This window comes from Melanerpes formicivorus, unplaced genomic scaffold (genome assembly GCF_026170545.1).
Source record: "Melanerpes formicivorus ecotype bairdi unplaced genomic scaffold, bMelFor1.0.p_v2 SCAF_5, whole genome shotgun sequence".
NCBI classification, from domain to species: domain Eukaryota; kingdom Metazoa; phylum Chordata; class Aves; order Piciformes; family Picidae; genus Melanerpes; species Melanerpes formicivorus.
Window position 1 is genome coordinate 11,226,507 of NW_027142357.1, and position 23,365 is coordinate 11,249,871.

General features: G+C 42.5%; 1 protein-coding gene across 9 annotated transcripts in view; it reads left to right on the top strand.

The window, feature by feature from the left end:
* TRPM8 (transient receptor potential cation channel subfamily M member 8) overlaps positions 1-22,575 on the top strand; it is a 46,300-nt gene extending 23,725 nt beyond the window's left edge. For 3 of the 9 annotated variants that reach the window (XM_068138084.1, XM_068138086.1, XM_068138088.1), the window contains 13 exons: positions 580-709; positions 3,196-3,341; positions 4,077-4,189; positions 4,565-4,781; positions 8,431-8,522; positions 9,511-9,652; positions 11,211-11,382; positions 11,613-11,790; positions 14,312-14,502; positions 16,623-16,722; positions 17,233-17,266; positions 18,940-19,026; positions 20,948-22,575. In XM_068138084.1, coding sequence (XP_067994185.1) covers positions 580-709; positions 3,196-3,341; positions 4,077-4,189; positions 4,565-4,781; positions 8,431-8,522; positions 9,511-9,652; positions 11,211-11,382; positions 11,613-11,790; positions 14,312-14,502; positions 16,623-16,722; positions 17,233-17,266; positions 18,940-18,990 — 1,566 coding nt within the window. In that variant the 3' untranslated portion in view covers positions 18,991-19,026; positions 20,948-22,575. Of the gene's footprint in view, positions 1-579; positions 710-3,195; positions 3,342-4,076; positions 4,190-4,564; positions 7,666-8,430; positions 8,523-9,510; positions 9,653-11,210; positions 11,383-11,612; positions 11,791-14,311; positions 14,503-16,622; positions 16,723-17,232; positions 17,267-18,939; positions 19,027-20,947 lie in introns of those variants that run through there. The other 6 variants (XM_068138085.1, XM_068138087.1, XM_068138091.1 and 3 more) reach the window with 6 other exon arrangements.
* Positions 22,576-23,365: the final 790 nt, after the last annotated feature.

The window sequence follows — 23,365 nt, forward strand, 5'->3', positions numbered from 1 at the left end:
CTTGCCCAGGGAGGTGGTGGAAGCCCCATCCTTGGAGGTTTTTAAGGCCAGGCTGGGTGTGGCTCTGGGAAATCTGATCTAGTGGAAGATGCCTCTGCCCATGGCATGGGGATAGGAACTAGATGATCCTTGGGAGTTCCTTCCAACCCTAACATTTCTGTGATCTTTGTGTCTGAAACAGAGTGCTTCTTCCCTGTGCATGTAGGTGTATTGGAAGGAATGTACCAATGTAGTCTGAGAAGTTCTGGGTACATGCAGCTGGTTCAGACTGATGGACAGTGAAAATGGTAGTGTAGCTCATGACACCACAGACCCTCTTTTGTGAGTCTCCAGCCAGAGAGACAAAGCTATGTATGCCATATATATAACTATTAAATATAAGACCTTTTCAAACTAGTCATAAAGTTGTTATCAAACCAGTGCACTGATGGTTACCATTTATTTTGTGGAAGTGGATCCTCATTTTCCAGTCACAACTGAGAACTGGGAAGCTGCTGCAGAAAGGGACATGATTTTTAAAGTATATATCACATTTTCCCTTTGCAGAGGGCTTTGCATGACTTAACTCTCTCTCCACAGACCAGAGGTTGTACATTGGCAGCCCTTGGGGCCAGTAAGCTCCTGAAGAGCATGGCAAAGGTAAAGAATGATATAAATGCTGCTGGTGAGTCTGAGGAGCTCGCTAATGAGTATGAGACAAGAGCAGTAGGTAAGTGTCCTCTTTAAGTCCTTTAGAAAATTAATAGGATGGGTTAGAGACCAGGAAATCATTTCCTTTCTTGGAACGTTACTTCTTTTAGCAAGGATAATAGGTTGGACGCGATGATCTTGAAGGTCTCTTCCAACCTGGTTTATTCTATTCTATTCTAATCTCCAAGTCTGGTGTGTATCAATGATTGCACAGTGATGATTTTATTTTGTGTGAAGGAAAACTGACAACCCTGCTGGTTTTGTTCAACAAAATGCAAGGCAAAGTAATCATTCAGTTTGCCTGAAATGCTGCCCAGAAATCCAGCTTGAATTTTAAAGAGGAGAAATGACATCTCAAACGGAAGTGGAGAGGAAGCTTTATTTAGAAAACTAGATACTCAACACTAAATGCTTCCTTTTAATGTCAAAATGTGGTTTTACTGCTTAGAAATTTCTCCTACACCATCTGCTCCCAGTAGAAATTGTATGTCTTGTCAGAACAGGTTGCTTCCAGAGGTGGGTGTTGTGGGTTGGGGTATTGGGGGTCTTTTTGAGGTGTAGAAAATTCCATTAATTGGGAAGAAAAGCTACGTAGCTCTAATGGCAGGGCTGAAAAAGAAAAGAACCCAGAAACAGGAAGGGCAGTGTAGGATAAGAGAGGTTTTCTGCATGAATGCTGGTAGTATCCAGGTTGAGAAAAGCCACCCTATGAATTTGCAGGAGTACTTTTGGGGCATGAGAATAAACTGCAGGTAAAAAGCAGATTGAATTCCTAAATTCTGAACTGCAAAATCATACACTTTCCTTATTTGAAGATATGAAGCATACAGTTGCTCATTAGCAATTTAGACCTAGCTCAGTTATTTTTCTTATTTTGTATGACTTCCAGCTTTGCCTATTGCAAGGACTGTCAATAATTCAGAACTGACCCCTGCATCTCATGGGCTGTGAAGTGACCAATGATTTCTTACTTAATGAGGGTGATGGGAAAAGTAAAGGGATGTTCTGGCTATTTTAGGACTTCATTTCCTGAGTGATAATGCTAATATGTCCTTGGTGACCAGTTATCCTGCAAATTATTCAGAGGAACATGCAAATGAAACCCAGCACAGCTGGCAGATGATCAAGCAGAAATCAACTACTATCACCCACAACTTAAAAAGCCAAGCTTACCTGTCATGCAGGACTTTGGTTCCTAAAGTTGGAGGGAGATAAAACATGGTGTTGTTTCTGAGGCTTCTTCCTCTGCTTGATACAGAGAACAGCGAGTCGGTAATTTCTTTACTGCATAGAAATCTGCTGTCACCACCATAAACCTGGTTAGTGACAGGTAAAGTGCAATAGCCCTGCAGGTTGAATAGCAGCTCACAGATAGGTTGCTGGAAAGGGCTTCTCTAAGTCTCTAGTCCAATCTTCCCACTGAGGTGGGGTTACCACCCAGACTAAATCAGTTCAGTTATGGCTTCGTTTAGCCAAATCTTGACAACCTCCCCAGGTGGCTATTGTTTTATGCTCCTAAGAGCAGGCCATGTTCATTCCTTTTCTGGGGCTCTGACCTCTTGAACCTGAGCCTTAATTTTGTGTTTGTTCCACTAAGGAGTGGAACAAGGTCCCACTGTGAAAATAACTTGCTTGTTACCTGACAGTATCTCCTATATTGCAAGGTGAAAATGTAGCAGAGTTTCGTAGAGGTGTTTACATCCCTCGGGCCTGATTATATAGTGAGACACTGAGAAGAGAACAGGTCCCATTCAAATCTATCAAGATCTATCTGCATACTGCAGTCTGTGTAACAGCAACCAAAGGTATTGCTGTATGTGTGCATCCAGTTACAGTAACACAGCTGTTTGTGAAATGCCTGGGGAGGTGTCTGTTGGACAGAAGAGCTTCTAGTGAAGCCTGGCAGGTTTTATAAGAGGCTGGCTTGCTCATCAGGGCAGTTGTTCTCTGCCACAGATGCACCAACATAATGGCCTTTGAGTGGGAAATACCCAGAGTGCCAAAAATCTTTGGGCAGAATAAGATGCTCATGGATCTTCTAAAAAAGCTCTGCTTGCAATGCATTTCCTAGTGAAAAAGTATCAGATTCTGCCCTTGTTGTTCAACCCTGCTGCTGATATGTGACTACTGAGAATGATTCTAAACCACTAGATCAGTGCTAAATAAATAACAGTAAGATGATATACTGAGTTATTTGAGTGGGAGAAGTTCATGTTTTTTACTCATGGTTTTTTAGTGCAGAACTCAGCTTAATGCTATCTCTGTGTGAGCTGGTTTGCTATTACAGCTTTCCATCCAGGCATGAATTCTGTAGGAAAGCTTAATACATGCAAGTGAGGTTGTGAAGCAAAACACACACATTGTTTTACCATGCTGAAAATGTGTTCTTGTGTGTGCATGTTTTGCTATTACAAATGTTATCTTTGGAAGTCACTGAAGACAATTGCACTCTGTTTGGTGGGAAATTGAGTTGGAGCTCAGTGTCAGGCTGCCTCTCTCCTCCAGAGCTGTTCACAGAGTGCTACAGCAATGACGAAGATCTAGCTGAGCAGCTGCTAACTTATTCCTGTGAAGCCTGGGGTGGATGCAATTGTCTGGAACTTGCAGTGGAAGCTAAAGACCAGCAGTTCATTGCACAGCCAGGGGTGCAGGTAAGGTCAGTGAAAACAAGGGGCATAGATTACCATAACTACTGTGATCAGAGTAGCTTAAAAAAAAGTTAATATTCTTGCTGTGAAAATACTACATCCACATGAACACTCTATGAAAGGCTAATGCTCCAACACTGTCTTCATGGAAATGAGAGCTCCCAGGTGAGGTTTCCCAGCCTTATGAACATTGAGCTTTGCATGGCATCAGCATAACTGTGTCTTGCAGCACACTCACAGTACAGTCTGCAGTGCTGTCAAATGCATCCCAAAGAGCTGGTGGTGGAAACAGGATGTGTGACTCTTCTCTTTTGAAATAAGCAGTTGATGGTTTGTCCACAAATTTTAAGTCAGGAGAGGAAGGCTTGATTTAGAGCTGTAAATCATAATGAGCTGAGGATGATAAAGACTTCTAGAAGTTGGCATAACTCCCATGTAGGCACAGTGTGAATGTACTGCCTGATGTAAAGTGCCTTATAAATCAGGTCAAGTCCTGCTCAGCCTCACACTGAGCTTCTCATCACATGGACTGTAGGGTGGCTGGACCAAGAAACCAGCAGACTGGTGCAGAAAGCCTTTTATATTGTTGAAATGGGAATCCCAGTTGAAATCTCAAAGCTTTGTGCTTTTTGTCTGTGTGTTTGTTAGTTTTTTCACTAAATCAAATGTCTTCTAATATCATTCCTAGGTTAGTGTATGCTATTAGAACAAATGAGGATATTTTCTTTTTCCCTGCAGAATTTCCTTTCCAAGCAGTGGTATGGAGAGATTTCAAGAGATACTAAGAACTGGAAGATTATACTGTGTCTGTTCTTTTTCCCTTTATTAGGCTGTGGTTTCATCTCATTCAGGTAATCAACTGGCTTCTCATTAGCAGAAGCAAATAAATTAATCATAGAATCATTGTGTAATCCAGACTGGAAGGGACTTCTGGAGATCACCCAACCTCCTGCTCAAAACAGGGTCAGCTCAAGCAGGTTGCTCAGGACTGTGTCCATTTGGATTTTGAGTATCTCCAAGGATGGAGACTGAGGAACCTGTTCCAGTGTTTAATGACTCACAGATGAAGATATTTAATGACTGAATGAGTCAGTAGATGTAGAGGGGCCCTTTGGTGTCTCCTGTGCTAGACTTTGCACCTTTTTCATTTTCACTTTGAGGAGCACAAATATTTCCAGGTATAAAAACTATGCTTGGAGAGATTTTTCTCTCTCTTAATTCCTCAGGAAAAAGCCTGTGGAGAAGAGCAAGAAACTCTTCCTGTATTATGTGTCTTTCTTCACCTCTCCCTTTGTGGTCTTCACCTGGAATGTCATCTTCTACATCGCTTTCCTGTTGCTCTTTGCCTACGTGTTGCTTATGGATTTCCAGAAGGAACCTACTGTCCTGGAGATCATCCTTTACGTCCTGGTCTTCATTCTGCTTTGTGATGAAGTGAGACAAGTAGGCAGCGCTTGCAAACCAAAAGAGCTTAGTGCTAGCCCTTGGGGTTTTCCCCCTCGTAGCAGCATAAGTCATTGCAGGCTGCTTCTAAGTTACAAGGGAACCACTTCCTGGGAGATAAGTTTAGGCAACTTGAGGCACAATCAATTTTATTTCTCCCCTCCTGCAATGTTTAATTTCTGCTCGAATCTCAGTAATTGCAATGTCCATGCACCAAGAGGAATGTGTATTGACTTTGAGGCTTATGCCAGTAGTGGCATGTCTCAGGAGTACTTGGCTTGGATTGCCAAAACAGTTTAGAACACAAAATTAAATTCTACACATTTACCTGGGTGCATACCTCTAGATCAAGTGATTCCTGCCTCTCTTTTCCACATGCTACCCACATTTTTTGACCAATGAGGACTGTATTATGTTTCTCTTTCTCTTTTAATCATAGTGTGGTAGTGAGCTGTCTTTTCTTAAAGGCACAGCCTAAAACTGTCACAAATAGAGTTTTTACTGGTTTCATGTAGTCCTAAGGACCATATTTGGACTGCTGACATTGCTTGTGCTGGTGTGGGAATGGCATGTGGGGCTGCTTTTTTTAGTCAGCCATATAGTTGATATCCTTCTCACTTCATATGTAAGGGGACATATGAAATATGTTGGGTTTCAGGCAAGCTGGTCTTTACCAGGCAGCATTCAAAATATTGGGAAGATGCTGGGGAATTTGGAAGAGAAATGGGTGTGTAGTTTCAATGCAATGCTGCTTTCTGATTATCCTATGAAGCATTAGAGTTCCCATGAGTGTTTGTGGGTGATCTGCTGGATCAGCCCACCCTGCAATACATGAGCTCAAATCACATTGCTAAGTGTTGATGTTGCTGTGCTTAACTTGTCATGTGGTCTTTTTCCTTTTTGGTAGTCAAGGTGGTGCCCTGTTTAAGGTGACTTTACTTGCTAAGGAAAATTGGGGAAAAGTAAAAGACTCTGTTTCAATGAAAACACTAATGGAGTGTTTGTTTCTGCTGATTTAGGTTCTGGTGTCTCTGGACCTGTCCTTGCACTTCCTGTGTGTACCCAGCAGAAGTCCTAGGGAAAGCCTTAGGGAGAGAACTGTTGTTTGTTTGTTTGGTTGTTCCCCACCAATATCACTATTTCTAACCTGAGCAGGAAGCGCAGCTTTTGGATCCCAATAATCCCATTAATAGCTGGAGGCCAGACTGTACCAGTTTGATTGTGGGAGTGGAGGCAGCTAAAACAGATGTTACTGAAGATTTAAAGTTCTCTTAAGTCAGTGTCCTGACATCAAACCCATTTTGCTAAGGAACAGAATAGAGGGCAGTGTCCCAGTCCTCTCAGCCTCTCAGCAAATTTCTTGTTGGCTTCATCCAAGATAGATTTGTGTGTGCACTGGTGTATATTTGCAGTCAAAATAGTATATGTATCCTTAATATTTTGGTAAAAAGGGGCATGTCTCAGATTTCATTTTCACATCAAAGGAGAAACAATGCTGCCTGAGGTCCTGCTGCAGTTAGATAACTAGTTTGGGGCAGTAATCACTCTAATTAGACAGTGGTGTGTCGGTGGAAGTGACAGCTACTCCAAATTCCTCCAAGTTAAAGTGAATTGTTTCACTGTTCAGAACTGAGCAGTTATGGTCTCTGGACCATAAACAACTGTCTGTTTCACTTCTGACAGTCCTAGAGGATTTTCACTAGCTGGAACTACTTTCTCTTATCCTGTTTAGAGCTGTCATGGCAGTAGGGAAATTGGAGATGCCTTTTTGCTGCTATCTTCTTATAGCCACATGGATGTAGCCTTCAGTCAGGTGAGTGGGTAGATTTATGGGATGTACAAGAGAGCCCCGTTCTCAAATGGAGAAAGAGTCTAGAGAGAACCTCTGTGAACATTAACTCTTAGTAGTGGGAACCACTTGATCTTTGAAGGACCAAGCTGCACTGCACTCTTAGTTGTTTATAACCATCTGCCTCTGTTATGTCTCTGTTTCTGCTTTGGACCAAAACCTGTTTCCTTTCCTCCATCCACAGTTGTACCCTTAGTAGAAGAGGCATCAGGCTTAAACCTGCTGCATTTAATACAGCTGCAGCGCAGTGACATGGCTTCTTGCTTTGTGAGAGACCTTTGGCCCATGTTAAGCTGTTCACATGAAACACTCCTTCACTGTCACATATAACAAGAGAGTTTATTTTTTATTTGGAGAGTTTCTAGAGAGAAACAGTGTGCCAGACATGCTGTTCCCATTCAGTGCTTGGCCTTTGGTACCTAAAGTGATAAGAAAAGGTGTATGTATATCCCCAGAGACTGAAATAGTGTCTGGTAATATCTTGAGCCTGACACCCTGCTAGGTGCAACAACTGTCTGTCTTTAGCACTGCATCCCATCATGTGAAGAAAATACAACAGCTGTGCATCTGGAATAGCAAAGTGTGGCAGTTTAGGCTAGGTGTCTCCTGTCTCTGCCACACAAGATACACCTCTGGTGTCCTGAGGGTCCAGCCCAGTGGGTGGACACAGGAAAAAGTGAGGCGCTCTACTTACAGCTTCTTATTTAGAAGAAAACTCCCCTCACTCTCTGTTTCCAATAAAAGTATTGAGAGCAGAACTGCCTATCTTGGATGTTCCAGTTATAGAGGGATTCACTGATCTATATTCTACTAAGCTTTTATAATTTCAATGAAAATTAAAACCAATTATGGTCAAAGTCTTAAGCTATTTCTTCAGACCTGGTGGAGGTTTCTCCTGGTTAAACTACATGTCCTAATGAGTCACCTCGGAACAAGACGCAGCAGTTGGTTCTTGCACAAACCAGTGCGGTACCAGTCAGTCTGGGATCAGGCAGAGATTCTCACTAGACTGGAAATTCAGGAAGAAAGAGACAGGTACTTAAAATAATAAATCAAATCTGCATCTATTGATCAAAGATGTACATGAGTGTAGCCAAGGACATATTGCTGAATGAGCTATAGGAAGAAAGGGAAGCCAGAATAGTTCAACTGCCTCAAAACAGCGCCTCCCTACAGTGTTTCATCTGATCCTAAGCGGATCTCACCAAGACTCCTTTCACCTGTTTGGCAGCAGACTATGGTATGATCCAGCAGAACTACTCTGAGGTCCTCTGGCAGCATGGGAGCACTAATTATATCAATCTAATCATAATGGTTCCTTCCTCTCCCCATGTACAAGGACCCATGTGATTGGGTTAATTCCTTTGAGCACAGTAACCTATATTAAAGACCAATATTTGTGTCACCATATGCTTAAATGGTTCTAGTGAAGAGCATTATCTTAAGGACATCTAGGTGACAGGAGAAAATGTGTTAAGGAGCCCTAGACAGAGAAACTCTTGACCCATAGTCCTGTTAGGAGTTAACGGTAAAAACATGCTGCCAGTGATGTCTAACATTGTTAGCAATATTAAGAGCCCTCTTTTGGGGAAAATTAAAAGCAAGCTGAATTTTGGTGTACCTATTGTGTGTGTGGGGAAAGAAATATCTGGGCAGGGAAACAATCCTTACTATTGCAGTGGGTGAAATACTTACCCATTAGAGCATCCCATGGGGAGAGATGAGGGAAAGATGGTTGAGCTCCCCAGGTCACTGGCCAGTGTTGTGTGGTGGTTACTTTCTCCTCTTCTTCCTTCCCAGTGGTACATGAATGGCAGTAAGTATTTCTCAGATACGTGGAATGTTATGGATACACTAGCAATCTTCTACTTCATAGCTGGGCTTGTGTTCAGGTGAGTAGTGTCTTTTCTTGTGGCCATGTAATGGTTTTGCTTCCTTTCTGGGTTATGACTACAAAGTTTTGGGAAATGACATGTTCATGAAACTCACTGTCTTCTGTGCAGACCCCAAATACTGTCAGGTCTTCATTCTGCAAATAATTCTAAAGCAAATAAAGAAATTAAGTGACTAGGGAACATCAGCATGCAGTATTTTCTTTTTTTTTTTGGTTTTGTTTAATGGCAGTTGAGTCTATCCCTGGAGTCAAAGGTAGCTTCCCCAAACTCAGATGTTTCTGGGCCAGCAGGGCTGCCCTTCTTAGTGCATTGGATGGGCAGGTTTAGAAAGTGGTGATTGAAATAGGCATAGGTTTCACCACGATGCCTTCAAGACTGGCATTATAGATCATATCAGACAAAGTTGCAGGGTGAAATGGTTAATATCTCAGAGAGCTAGAAGTTCTTTGGGATTTGCCCTGTCTCCTATGATTATTTAGTATGGTAACCTGGACTCTGAGCTGTAGTGTGTTGTATTTAAGGGAATACAGTAGTCTAAACAGAATGTTATTAGCTCACATGAGCTCTTTTACATGAATGTGTGAGTTAACAACCATGACAAAGAACTGATGAAAACACATTTTATAGTGTAATTGTTCATCCAACTGTAGCTTAGTGCTTGTTGCCTCAGTGCAGCAGGGCAGTCATTGCACTGATGTTTTTGGAGGGCTCTATTAACAGCAGATTTTCCTGCTGCTAATAGATGTGGAGGGGAAGAGGAGATACAGCTATGATGATACTAAGACAGGAAGGGTGTGAACAAAGTGTGTATTAAGGAGTTTTGCCACCTGTCATCATCAGGTAGGAATGGGTGGGAAAAGGCATGTAGTCCCGGAGAGCCCTGTTCTATTTCCCCCCTCCCCATTTCAGCATTTCACTGTATTTTTACCTGGTTTCTGTATGCTTCACCCAACTGCTCTTCATTTTCTTTTACTGTCTCCATCAGGCTTCACACATCTGATGAAAGCTCTTGGTATTCTGGGAGAGTCATTTTCTGTTTGGACTACATAGTTTTTACTCTGAGGCTGATCCATATTTTCACAGTTAGCAGGAATTTAGGACCCAAAATTATTATGCTGCAGAGGATGGTAAGATTCTGGCAGCTATTCAAGAGATACATATAAGTGATGTGATGTCTTGTTTTTCAAGCGAAATCGCCAGCATTCTGATGATGGCAGCACGTTCTTTCCTCTTAAATCTGCTAAACAGGGTTAATTAAGCTTTAAATAGGACTTAATTATAAGACCAAGGCCTGTTTCTCTCCCTCTGCACAGGGAGAGAAGAGAGATTGGGCTAAAGAAAAGGAAACTAATTTCCTGATGGCTCTTATCTTCCATGTTTCATTGATATATTCTATCAATCTTGTTGCTCCCATGAGCATTCACCAAACAAGACAATGATGAGAAATAGTATAGGAGGGGCATTTCTGTCTTCCACTGCATCCATCACACAACTCACTGGAGAGGTGGGTGGTGAGTGGCTTGGCCAATTCTGGTTTTGTAGTTGGAAGGGATATTCTCTTACAGACTGGCAAAGGTAGTAGGAAGAGAGTAAGGTTCCATATAACACAGATCTGGCTTGCTAAAGATAGAGGGTAAGGAGCACTGGAGAACTGGAGCATGTCTGCATGAATCTTCCTTCCAGTGATATCTCTGCACAAAGGCAGATATATTCTAAAGAACAAAAATTAGAAGTGAACTTAATGCAGGGAGCATTTGGGGAATGGCACTCCATTTGCTATTGCTAAATATTCTGAGGGGAAATTTCCCCCCTCTTTCTGCATTTCTGCAGTATTTGGATTGCCTTATGCCATAGCTAAGGACTTATAGTTGGGTTCTAAATTTTGTGTGTATATATATATGTGTGTGTGTGTGGGGGGTGACTATAGGGGTAACAATATAGTCTGTAGGTTAGCCAGAAAGCCTTTATTTTGCCTTGTACCACTGCTGTTAAGATGAAGTCTGGAGATTGCCTGGTCCTAGAGTGTGTTATGATATGGAAGCAATCACAGAGGGTTGTTTCCTTTACATCTTTCTCTTGTTTGGCCTTCAAAAGTGATGGGGTTTTGAATAAGTCTAATAATACAGGTGGTTGGAGCTAGCAGAAAGGCAGATATTGGTCAAAGTGGATCTGCAAGAAACAGGAAAGCTCACCTGGGGTATTGCCAGTCTTCAGTTATCTGTATATTAAGAGCTAGAAAAATAATGAAACCATGAACCAGAATGTCTGGGCTATAAATGTTGGTTTGAAACCATCCAAGGTAGCATTTTCAGAGGTGGTGGCTGCTTTCACCTGACACTCATCTACAAGGTCTGCAACTGCCTTTGTTGTTTAGCCTTTGTACATAGATCTGACTTTTTTAGGTGGGCTCTGTGTGGTGCCAGGTGGATAACCTGTATTCTGAAAGGTGCCTTGGTTTTATGGTTGCAGAAGCATTTTTAAAGTGCCCTGAATGGCAATGGTCTATTATTTGTGTGTGTGTATCTTGGCAGCTGTAAACTGCATTACAATGGTGCTATCCTGTGTGGGCTTTGCTAATGCTTGTTCTCCATCCTGATATCAAATCAGAGAGAAAAAAAGGCACATGAGATTCGTAATCAGGCATTCAGTGGGGCACTGATGTGTTTGCTTGTTGTCCTTTTTCAGATGGTAGATGTATTTTTCTTCCTCTTCCTTTTTGCTGTATGGATGGTGGCCTTTGGTGTGGCCAGGCAAGGCATCCTGAGGAAGAATGAGCACCGCTGGGAGTGGATATTTCGATCTGTCATCTATGAGCCATACCTGGCTATGTTTGGCCAATACCCTGATGATGTTGATGGTACCTATTTCCTGTGGGAAGCTTTCCTGGGTGGGTGTAAGGCTCTGTTGTCCAATCCTGTGCTGACCCCTTTTCTCTGAATAGCAATAAACCAAGATTTTAGATTTCTGATGGGGAGGTGGGGAAGGAGGCAGCCACATGAACTGTGGTCACTGGCAGTATCTGGGACTGGACTCAACAGAAAGCGTGGGATAGGACTCATTGTTTGCTCTCCTCTCTCACCCTCTGAGGTACCACCTACAACTTTGATCGCTGCACCTTTTCTGGGAATGAGTCCAAGCCCTTATGTGTGGAGCTGGATGCCAACAATCAACCTCGCTTCCCAGAGTGGATTACCATTCCCCTTGTCTGTATTTACATGCTCTCAACTAACATCCTCCTTGTGAACCTGCTTGTGGCCATGTTTGGGTATGTACAAAAGAGGCAATTGTTTGCTTGTGATGCCTGTATGAGTATCCCCCTGAGAAAGTGGTACAATATCCTGGGAATGGATTGTTGCCTGTCCTTTTAGTACTTCTCTAATAGTCCTTTGCACACTGGTCTTAGTACTAACTCCTGTGGCTCACACAGGAGTGATGGATGGGCCAGTGCTTTACCCAGTGTGAGCTGCTGCACAGCTGACCTTCCCAGACTGAATAAATGAGTTATTATCACAGTCTTTTCAAGACAATTTGGTTTTATTAACCAGAACTGCTGTCTGATGATGAGTGTGTTACTGCTCTGGTGGATCTGCTATTTATTGTTCTGACTTCTAGAACAGGCAATGGGCTGCATCTCCTTGGGACATACAAAAGGACTTTATCTTGGAAAATGTCATCATCTCTGCTTTTATATAGTGAATTGTCTGTGGTTCTTCCAGTCCTGAAGCCTGTTCTGACATCTTATGAGGTGTTGTCCATCCATGCAGATGGATCAGGCACCTGAAGTATGATGGTAGTAACTGCTGTCTATACCACATGGCCAACACTGATTTGCCAAATAAAAATGGTTGCTGTTGTAGTCACTGACTGCGTTGAACCTGCAAGAGCAAAACTAACTGATTCACAGGGAAAGGCTTCCTCAGCTTCTCCCAGAAATCTTTTTTGTTTACACTGCAAGCTTTGACACAGAGTTTAGTTTGTAATTGAAAGTCCTTCACATCAGACTTCTGGAGTGTGTTGCCCTCCCATCTCATTTCTGACCTGTGAATACAGTTGGATTGGTGCTGTGGCTCTGTTCTCCTTCCTATTCCTGCTTTTCCTGCTTTGCAGCCTATCAAAAATACTTACAGCCCCTAAGCATCCTTCTTGAGGTCTGCTGTGTTTGGTTATGTGTGTTTGATGGTACTTTGTCGTGAGACTTGGCAAGGGTTTGCTTTGGCAACAAGAGTATTTACAGGAACTGCTAAGGACTCCTGATTTGCCTCGAGGATCTCCCTTCTGAATGCCAGTGCCAAGTTTTACTGGCCTGAGATGAGATGTATCACTGTGCTGAGTTGAGAATGTCTCACCTTTGGCATCTGCTCTCCCTTCTGCTCTGAATCCTTTTTGCTCCCCATGCTGATCTAGTGTCCAAAGACAGAAATGTGTTTTTTTGGCAAGGCAGCTAGGAATGGTGCAGAATACCTATTTGTTATACTTCCATTTTCAAACCTGCACAGGACCTGAGGACAGACGACAACGCTCATATACACAAGAAAGGGTGAAAATAATTAACATTAATAAAGGAAAGTACAACAGTAAGCTAGCTCTACCCTAGAGGTATTTGATCCTTGTTAGAACACTTGTTTTTAGCAGCGCCTCATGGTAAATGCTCTGGTTTATACAGTTGTGCTAGGAAAAACCTAGGTTTTGCCATTTCAGCTTATTCTGTGGAAGGACCCAGCCTGAATTCTGTAACGACACTGAGCTGTGCATTATTCATTTTAACAATGGGCTGAACAGCTGGAGCACTGGATTGTACTGAAGTCAAGAAAGCCCAGTGGGCAAACAGCAATCTCAGATGGCTTTTCCTTGATGCAGTTAGAAACCTGTGACATCTGTGATGCTCCTCTTGGACCAGTGTGTACACAGTATTTTGTCAATCTTTAATAATGCTGATGTCTGACACCAGTCCCACTCTGTTATAATTAGTGATATATAAATTTTAACAGGCAATCCATCTTTTTCGTTGCATCCAGTGTGCATTAGCTGAAAAGCTTGAATATTACATTTCAGACCTTCTAAAATCATTTCCTCCAGGTGAAAGTCCTAGCTTCTCATGTATTGGTCCATTAGGATCTCAACACAGATATTGTGGAAGAATCTGCCGTTTAATGGCAGCAATGAAAGGTTGGGCAGTCTGTCAGCTGTTTGCTCTTTTGTTTTTGTTTGTGGTGGGGTTTTTTGTGTGGTGTTTTCTTCCCCCCCCGCCCCCCTTTTTTTCCTTTTCTTTTTCCTGTGTTCATACAGTACTTAGTATGGTAAACTTGTTCCATGCCTGGAGCATTCTTACTGCCTTAACTTAAAATCTCAGGAGCTTTAATTTTTTTTGGTAAATGTTCCAGTTTTGAGGGTGGGGGGATGCTGCATGGAAAAATGTTAGCTGAGGAGTTAATGAGACAGAGCATCTTGTGAAGAAGCGTCCTTTTCTCACATGTCTAGGCTGAAAGAAGATTGCCTAGAAGCTAAAGCAGTGAAGGTATTTTGAATATTAGCTCCCTGTTCCTAACTTTTCCAGTTCATTTGTAACATCAGGGTTTTTTCCCCACTGTGTTTGTTCTTGCCATATTCGAATTCCTCTCTAAAAAGGAGGGCAAACTCACTAACCTCAGTGAAAATTAACAGCTCTGGGATGGCTTTATAAAAACATGCCCTGGTATAATGCAGAGAAACACTGTGTTATTTGGCTCTGAGATGCAGTTCTTTGATGAATAGCTAATGTATTTATGTATTTTCTCTTTGCCTGCCAGTTACACTGTTGGATCAGTGCAAGAGAACAATGATCAGGTGTGGAAGTTCCAGCGCTACTTCTTGGTCCAAGAGTACTGCAGTCGCTTGACTACCCCCTTCCCTTTTGTTATCTTCGCCTACATATTCATGGTGATGAGGAAATGTTTTAAATGCTGCTGTAAGAAAGAAAGTAAAGAACCATCTATTTGTTGTGAGTTGGATTATTTTTTTTACTGCCTGGAAGTCAACTCTTTCATGGCGTGTCATGCTTCAGGCAGGCAGTTAGTGTTTTGGTGGGAAGTTTTCTAGAGCAATGTAGACCTTAGAAGATGTGGTCATATTGGAAATGAGGAGCACCTTATTCATGTTCTCTCTCAAATGCAACTCTTCAGTAACACTACTCTTCGTTAACATTCAAATCAAAGCCTCTGGCTGCTTCTGAGCTCCATTCTACCTTCAGTACCCTAGGTACTCACTGGGATATGGGGAATTATACTTCATACTCCTTATGCTAAAACTCCAGCTGAACATTGTTGGTATCCTTGCCTCCCAATAACTTTGGTTTTGGTCTGGTTAAAAAGCTTTTACATTCTACCATGAGTCCTGCTCTAGTTGAATGTTCTACAGAGTTATCCTGTGCTTTCTTGTCCAAGTCATTTCAAGGCAGAATTATCTCATGTATGTAGAACATTTAGGTCTTCAAATTACATCTATCAGTTTCTAGCTGCCTATGCTGCTTCCTAGCCTTGAAAGGTGGTGTTTTGTTTCTGGTTGTTTTTCTGTTGAATTTTGGGGTTTTTTATATTAGAGCACTGACATAAGTAATCTTTGTGGTCTGCATGGAAGATGTAAACCATCCAATTTATCATTAATATCTGGTAGTGCAACCCTCCTGTGTGGTTACCCCAGGGCAGAGATCCCTGATCTTGTATACTTTGAGTGTGTAGCTAACTAGTATAAGAGGTAGACTCAGTCTCTGCTTGTCACTCCACCCTCTGGAGCTTCATTTCTATTTGTCCTTCCTTTCCAATCTTCCAGCTAATACTGCTAGTAGCTGTTAGGGCAGCCTAGTAGATCAGTCATCTTCAGAAGCTCTATTTCCTGCTAGTGAGTGACTGAAAGAGGATAAAGAGTCTCCTGGCCCTCTGGGCATAGCCAAATGGGCAAACCACCTTAAAAATGCAGAATTGGCTGAGTCAGTCTTCTAGCTATTTTCCTCTTATTTACTCTGTCAGAGGGCACAGATATGAATTGTTTTAACAAGCTTTTCCCCCTAACAAATGGAGTGCTTTCTCTTTTTAAGTGCCATTCAAAAGCAGAGGAGAGGGGATAAGTTGAGTTAATTGACAGACTTACTTCCATCCATTAGCAACCTGACTGTTGCCCTGCAGCACAGGCTGGATTTGTTACCAGTTTAGAAGAAAGATGCCTGCTTTGGGGTATAGCATTCCTTAACACTGAATAGTTTTGGCTGTCCAAATCACTGTTTTGTTTCCTTGCTGGGGAGTTTGTTTAAAGGCAGGTATTCCTGCCCAAGTGACGCACAGCAGATGTCGCAGTTCTGAAAAGCAACAGAAGAATTAATTAGAGCCATAATATTATTGTGATTGAACTGGTGGCAGGAACTGAGAACTGCACAAAGAAGGCATGCTAAGGCACTGAATGTTACAAAAGCCTGAATTCCCCACTTAGCTATTATGGACCTGTCTGAGATTTGGGTGCTTCAAATGCTTGTCAGTATCTGAGAGAACAACAGGCTGTGTGAAGTCAGAGGAGCACTGAATGGAGGAAATAGGACCTCAGTCATTTGCCAATTGTGGCCTTCTTTTGTCTCAGCAAATTTTTTTTCTTTTTTTTTTTTTTTTTTTTTTTTCCCCCCCATACAACTCCATTCTTAACACATTTTACTCTTAATGATCCAATATGGGATAATGCAGAAACTAATGGAAAGTTCAAGCCTAGACAGGGACTGCCTGGAATGTCCTGTGCTTGTTGAGGCAGCTGCTGTTTCACAAAGCACTTGTGTTAACAGAGACTCAGCAGATTCCAGAGAGACTTTTGGAGCTTGTTAGGGGTTTTTGTTCATATTTTCTCTTTTTTAACCAACTCTGGTTGCTGGAAGCATACAGTAAAATGCATTAATGTCTGTTTATCAGAGCTCTGCCACATGTGGGAAGCGGGGCTGCAGGTGCGATGGACACAGAGAATGCAATTGTTAGCCTTTGGATGCAAGCATTTACCCAATGTTTTTGCATCTAGGCATTAGAAAACCAAATGTAATGAAATTAACTGAATTTAGTGATGTTGTTTTTCTTCACATGCATTTTTCAGGCTCAAAAAATGAGGACAACGAAATTCTGGCATGGGAAGCTGTCATGAAGGAGAACTACCTTGTCAAAATCAACACCAAAGCAAATGATTCATCAGAAGAGTAAGTCTGCCATTCTTTGTCTTCGCTCTCTTAAACGTGCCACTGAATATTTTTGGTGGAGACAAGTTTTCAGCAGCTCTAATTGTTTACAAACTAAGGAGCAGATAAATAAACTCAGCATAGATGTGCCTTTTCTTTTTAAGTAAAATGATGGCTTTTTGTCAGCTGCCACAGACCGTCTTCAGAAATAGTTTATTTGGGCTGATAAAATGCAAATGGAAATATTTTAAGGTATTATGCACACAGTAGCCGCCAAACCACCTGCAGCCCTGCCACCTGGGGAGGATGAAACACTGGTGTTCCCAAGCATGGGGCAGCTGCAGATGGTCTGTTTCGTATCTGACCTCTGACTACACGGAAAGAGGGAAGCCTTCTGGCATCTCCAGACTCTAGTTGCCTCAGGGCCACACTTTGGCCAAAAATGAGGACTAGGTGGACAGGTTTGCAAACAGGTTATGGTTAGCCAAGGCTTGCTCAATCCTTTCTTCTGTGTCATCTTTCCATTTTCAGAATGTTGCATCGATTCAGACAACTGGATGCAAAGGTACGTGTGTTTTACACTGCTCTGGGGAAAGTACCTCTGTCTGGTATAGCAGCTACTGGAAAATGAGCATCACTAATAGTCAAGTGAAGTTTTTCCTGTTGCCACCAGGACCCCATTTTAATTGGCCTTTTTCAATGTGCTCTTTTGCTCCTTTGATTCCATATGTAGCTTCATTTTGTGCTGGGAAACGAAGTAGAAAGGTGCTTGCTGAGCACTAAAGAAGTGTGTCATAGTGGTTTTTGTTGGATGGAATAGAAGTAAGAATAACTTCTGTGTTACGAAACTGCAAGATTCTGCTGTGCAGCAGCCCCATAAAACACATTCCATACATATTGCAAGGTGGAAAGACCTTTAATTACAAAAAAAAGACTAATATTCATCTGATTTACAGAAGTGTCCTGTGTTGAAGCGATCTAAAGCTACCAATCTACTAGAGAGCACAGAATTAACAGAATTATCATACAAGTATACTTTGTATGGCTGTGATACTGAAAAGACCTTCACAGCTAGTATTTCCTGAGGGTTGATTGAATTGCATATTTTGCCTATGAAGTGGGGAGTTGCTTTGGTGTGAAGAACAGAGGTTTTAGAAGTCTGGGAGTGAAAAGGCCCTCATGTACTTCAAAATATTTTGGATTGCTGTCAAATAGTTTAGATTGCAAAATAGTAGCTTGCTTCATGTCTAAAATGGAATTGGTGAGTGACAAAATACATGTCTAGTGATGCTCCTTGTGAAGCTGAAAGGAAATATGACCTTAATACTCCCCTGAAAAGTAATACTCAAACTGTCTCTTGTTCAGTGAGGCTATACCTTGCAGTAAACTGTTCTGTCTATTCATGCCTTCAGCTTCAGTGGCAGAATTGTGGTGAGGCCACTGCTTAGAAGTAATGTCCTTAAGAGCAAAACACTCCAGGGATATCTCACTGGCTCTCACTTGAGATGGTATCTTAAAAACAAATCTGAGAATTTAAGTGAGTCCTAGGTATGAACTGGAGGTAGGGGGTAAGCTTTTCCCTAAGCTTGTTGCAGATTTACAGAGGAATAGCAGACTTCAGCTATGGCATGGGAAGGGTTTGAGGGCAGCTCTGTGTTGCAGTAACTGCTCCACAAAACCCTACTCATCTGCTGTCTCTGCTCTGAAGGGGCAGAAGAAGATGGAGTCTAGTTGGGGGGCTTGCAGCTGTCATGATGCCTATGTGTTAACTAAGTGAAATATGTATGCTTTGGGCCTCACTGCATTAAGTTCACTGATGAAAACTACAACTGGGAGTATCCCTTCAAGCACTGTTGTATTGATGTAATATTTGGAGAGGCAATTACATGTTCCTCAATTATTAGCAATTGATGTCCTGTGAACTGTTGGGTTAACACTGCTTCATTTGCCGTCACTGCTGAATACAGAAGCAGTCATTCATTGCTTTTGAAGTAGTGGCTGGTGCTCACAGGGTAGCCAGGGAGTCAGGAGCTCAGATAAGGAGGTTTATGCCTGTTGTTGCTGATGTTGTACAGTATTTCCCAGGGGTTCTTTAACACAATTATTACTGCCTGATTGTTTTGTTCCTTTTCCTTCGTCCTAGCCTGCAATCATCTTTTGGAAAGAGTTAGACCAAGTTTATATAAACAAAGCTGCCTCTTTTTTCTTCTCTCCCCCCCCCCCCCCCCCCCCTTTAAGCTCTCTGATTTGAAAGGTCTTCTAAAAGAGATTTCCAGCAAAATCAAGTAAAAATAGGCAAAACCCAAGAGCAGATACCTGAGCAGGGTAAGCCATTTTTAATCTGTTCTCTAACTTGTGTAAGTTAACAGCATTTGTGGTCTTAAATTGGTGTATCTCTGGATGAAATGTTCATTATTCATGCTTGCATTGATGTGGTCTAATACTGGAAAAGAAACAAGAGCTAAATTCTCTTCCTCATTTGTTTGTTGTTGTGTTTTTGTTGTTTGTTTCTGTTGTGCTTTTATTAATTTTTTTTAAAGACAATTTTCCATCTGCTGTTTCTAACATTTTTTTGCACGTTTTTAAAATATCTTGTTTTGCTCCCTTGCCTTTGAAAACCTGTGAATAACACAAAGTTATTTTAGTTGCCTTTCTGCTAGAGGCCCCCTGGAAAGCTAGCTGCTGCTGAATCCTTTACAATGAGTTAATTTTAACTGTGATGTCCATAAAGAATAAATAGAAGGGACAGAATTGTGGGTAGGAATATGGCTCCTGTCCACTAAGTGAAGCATTAGCATGGATCACTGTAGTCTTCCTGTTTCCTATACAACAAATTATAGAGATTCAAAGCCTCCAGAGCTGTAGTTTAGTGTCTAGTCATTAGCCTTGTGTGTCCTTTTTCATCAAGTTCTGCAGAAGAATTAGAGCCACAGGTTCCAGTGGGATGTGAAAGCCAGACAAACGTTGATGGATGCAGAAAATGCTGTCTTTAAAGACAGCAAATTAAGAAATACAGCTGTTGATGAGGGTAATCTGGAATGACTTGATCAGCCTGAACACCAGAGCCTGGCTCCCTCTACCTTAGAGGATTTTCCTGAAAGACAACTTGTACCTGTGTTGAACATTTCTGAATCAGTTATCTTGCCATTTGTTGGGCATAACTTGATATTCACATGACCTGAAGTTCAATTTAGTTATGAACGACTTGCAATCACCTAACAACATCTACAAGGATTGCCAGTTACTGGGCTTTATCTGGGGTTCAGTAAACTCCAAGTCACCTAGAGAATAGAGAAATAGAACTCTGGAGGTCATCTAGTTCAACCCTGCTCCAAACAGCAGTGGTTCAGATCAAAGGTAGCTGCAGCTTGGAGTTCCAAGCTTCAAAGAACAAATGCAAAATGTCCAGTTTCCTGTGAGGTACTAGCTTTACAGGCACAAAATGGGGGAAAACCTGCCAAGACAGCTGCTCTGCAGAAAAGTGTCTGAAATGGAATATTAAAGAGTTAGTATTTTATTGTCTGTGAGATGTATGAATTATTCCTCCTGCTCCTTATAGTGCAGTGAATCCTTTGTTGGGTACAGCATGCAGGGCTATCACTAAGCTTCAAGGGAGATGATAGGGTGGCTGAAGAGTCTTCAGACCAGTGACAAGAGGAAATGGAAGTCTCAACAACATAATCTGTTTAAAGGAATTAATAAATTCCAGTTAGAGAGCCTGGGAAAGAAGATGCCTGTTTATGATGGAGCTTGTGGAAATAACCTCTCATTGAAAAGATGGAGTCATTTTCCAGTAAGCTGTCTAAATGATGCCACAGTTGTGATCAAACAGGTTTGCATGTGAGCTGTCCTGAATCTGAAGCTGAGCCTTGGCAACCCACAGTACTAATGTCAGGGTGTGAACAGAGAGGTTAGTGTCTCACAGGAAGCAGATGTGTGCACTATATTGTCCCCTCTGAAAGGGAGTACTTATATCTGCACTGACTGTCCTCAATATGAGTTGCTGGATTGGCCATTCCAGGTGTTTTGCATGCAGATGTTTTTCTTTTAAATTCACTTCCTGATATTTAGTTTTTCTGTTGCTCTGCTAAGATGCTTTGTCCTGAATGGGTGCTGCAAAGAACTCCTTGATCCCAAGTGTTGTGCAAGACATTCACTTTTCTACGATGATATCATAAGGTTGAAAGCAAAATGCTGAAGAGAGTCAGGAGCTCTACTCTAATTATTTTTTCTTTTGCTCACACAGGTTACAATTCATCAGAAGAAATTCTCTGAGCTGGCAGTAACCACCAAGCAAATGATAACTGATCTACCAAAGTGTCAGTGTCTCAGCAGGAATCACCAGAACTTTTTTTTGGGGGGTGTGTGTTTGATAAAATAGCCCTTTCTGCTCAGTGCACAATGATGGTAAAACATTAAGATGACTGTTTATCTCCTGGCAGGACTCCCATGTTACCCAAGCTCTCCTTTTTCCTCATCTCCTGTGATGTTCAATGGTAGTAATTAGCTCTTGTCAGTTGCTGTTAAAAAGCACTCCTAATTCTGAGAGTTCTGCTACTGCTGCCAAAATCACTTTGCTTTGCAATTTCACTCAAAGGAGCCTGTTCATGAGTTTCCTTTAGCCACTAATTGCTTGTCTTCACGAATCAATCTCCATTCCCTTTGCTTTGTTATAGTAGCCAGCTCTAGCTTTCTACTTGTCTGTCAGACCTTCTGAGGTTGATGCCTTTCAGCATCATTCCCTGAAGGAAAGACAGCTTTTGGTCCAACCCTGCACCCATGTCTGAGACTCTACATGAGCAGTGTGGACTTCTTCCTGCGCTACCTAGAACCATGCAGCAATGCCGAAGCTCAGCGATCAAAAACTCCACATGGGAGAGACTTAATTAAATCTAGAAAGTGCTTCCAAAGGCCTTGTGTGATAATCCTTGCGTGTTTCTTTATTGTAATTTGTATCTTTGGTGCATTTCAATTAATTTGGCTTTTTCAAACACCTGTTTGTGGATGTTAGCATTTTGAAATGGAGAAGACATTATTGGCCAGCCTTAAGTATTGTAATGCTTGCTGTGGTGGGGTTGCTCTTTCTGCTTTCTGTCAGTTGAGTCTTGTGGCATTTTCTGTGGTATAACTGGGTACAGTACCACTACAAATGGCATTTATTTACCTAGCAAAGCATTGTATCCATCTTATCCCTGCTGTCTAGGAGCAATCTCCCAAAATACCTGAAAATACCTGAATGTTCAGGTATTTTCCTTTTGCCAGGCAACAGCTACCATAGTCTGTACATTTTACCTGCCTCAGTGCACAAGAGCATGTTCCACTCCATGCCTGCTGTGAAAAAGTGTTGGTCCGAGACGGTGAAGACAAGACAAGACCATTTTGTGTATTTTGGTGTTTGCTTCAGTACAGGGACATGAAGCCTTGTTGCACATGGAGAATTGTTTCTACTTTAGGATGCAGCTGACTGAGGAGGCCAGCACATGCACATCTTGCTTACTGAAGCCACTGCTCTGGTGCCTTTATAGCTGAAAATGGAACAATCTTACAGGGAAAACTGTGACGAGGCCTTATCAGAAAGGTTCTATCTCATTCCTTCTTGCTTCACATGACCGAGCATTACTGTATGCCATGCATTACATGATCCTGGGGAATACAGAGCTACCAGCGGAAGCTTTACTTGTTTACATGTGGACATATTTGTGTATCCTGTTAAAATTTATAAGGGACTTGAGCTTTCATAGACTTCTATGGCAATTAGCTTGCATCACAAATTATTGAATGTTTCCTTTCTAGAAATCCAATGTCACCTGTATGCCTTGAATGTGAAAATTGTGCTTTTAGTTCGTTCCTTTCAAATATAAAGCCTGCAGTGTACTTGCCAGTAGCTCTAGTGATCTGTTCTCTTGTAAAATGTTGAATAGAGCTTTTAACTCTGTTCTGAAAACTCAAAACCCCAATGCTCGCCCCTGCACAGTGCTGCAGCCCATACCCCACACATGCTCCCTTCCCTCAGGCATGTGCCCCTGTGGATTCTCCTCCAGGCTCCTCTCCCTCCCCGAGCCCAGGGGTGCCAACAGAGTCCTAGCCCAGCTGGGCTTTAGCAGCAGGATGGCACCACAGCTCCCTGGGTGTATCCAGCCCTCTGCTTCCTCCAAACCCAGCTTCATCTTGCTGCTGCCTGGGCATTCTGCATGTCCTGACAGGGAAGGGCAGTTGTGGGTGCAGAGGAGAGTCTGCACCAACCCTTCCCGCTGTCTCCTTGTGCTCTCTCTGGCTGGCACAGCGGATGAGCACCTGTGGCAGTTCCCACCAGACCTGCTGAGCCCACAGGAGGCCATGCGTGAGGCAGCCGTCGGGTTTCTTGGTATGCCACAACCCCGGGGTTCACTCCCTGCCTGCAGCTTGGTCCCAGCCCAGCAGCAGCAAGCTGCCCTGTGGCTGTGGAGCCTCTACCACTCGATGTGGGGCCAGCTGCCTGTGGGGCTTCTGCTGCTCTCCCCACCCCTGGCCTTGGGCCTGACACTTGGGGAAGGTGCCAGGCTCAGCCCTGGCGAGCGGAGGGAGGCATGGAGCTGGGCTGGTGTGAGGAAGCCCTTCTGCTGGGGCAGTGGGATTTGTGACAGGCTGTGTGGACCTAGGGCTGTCCAGGTGGCAGAGGACAGCA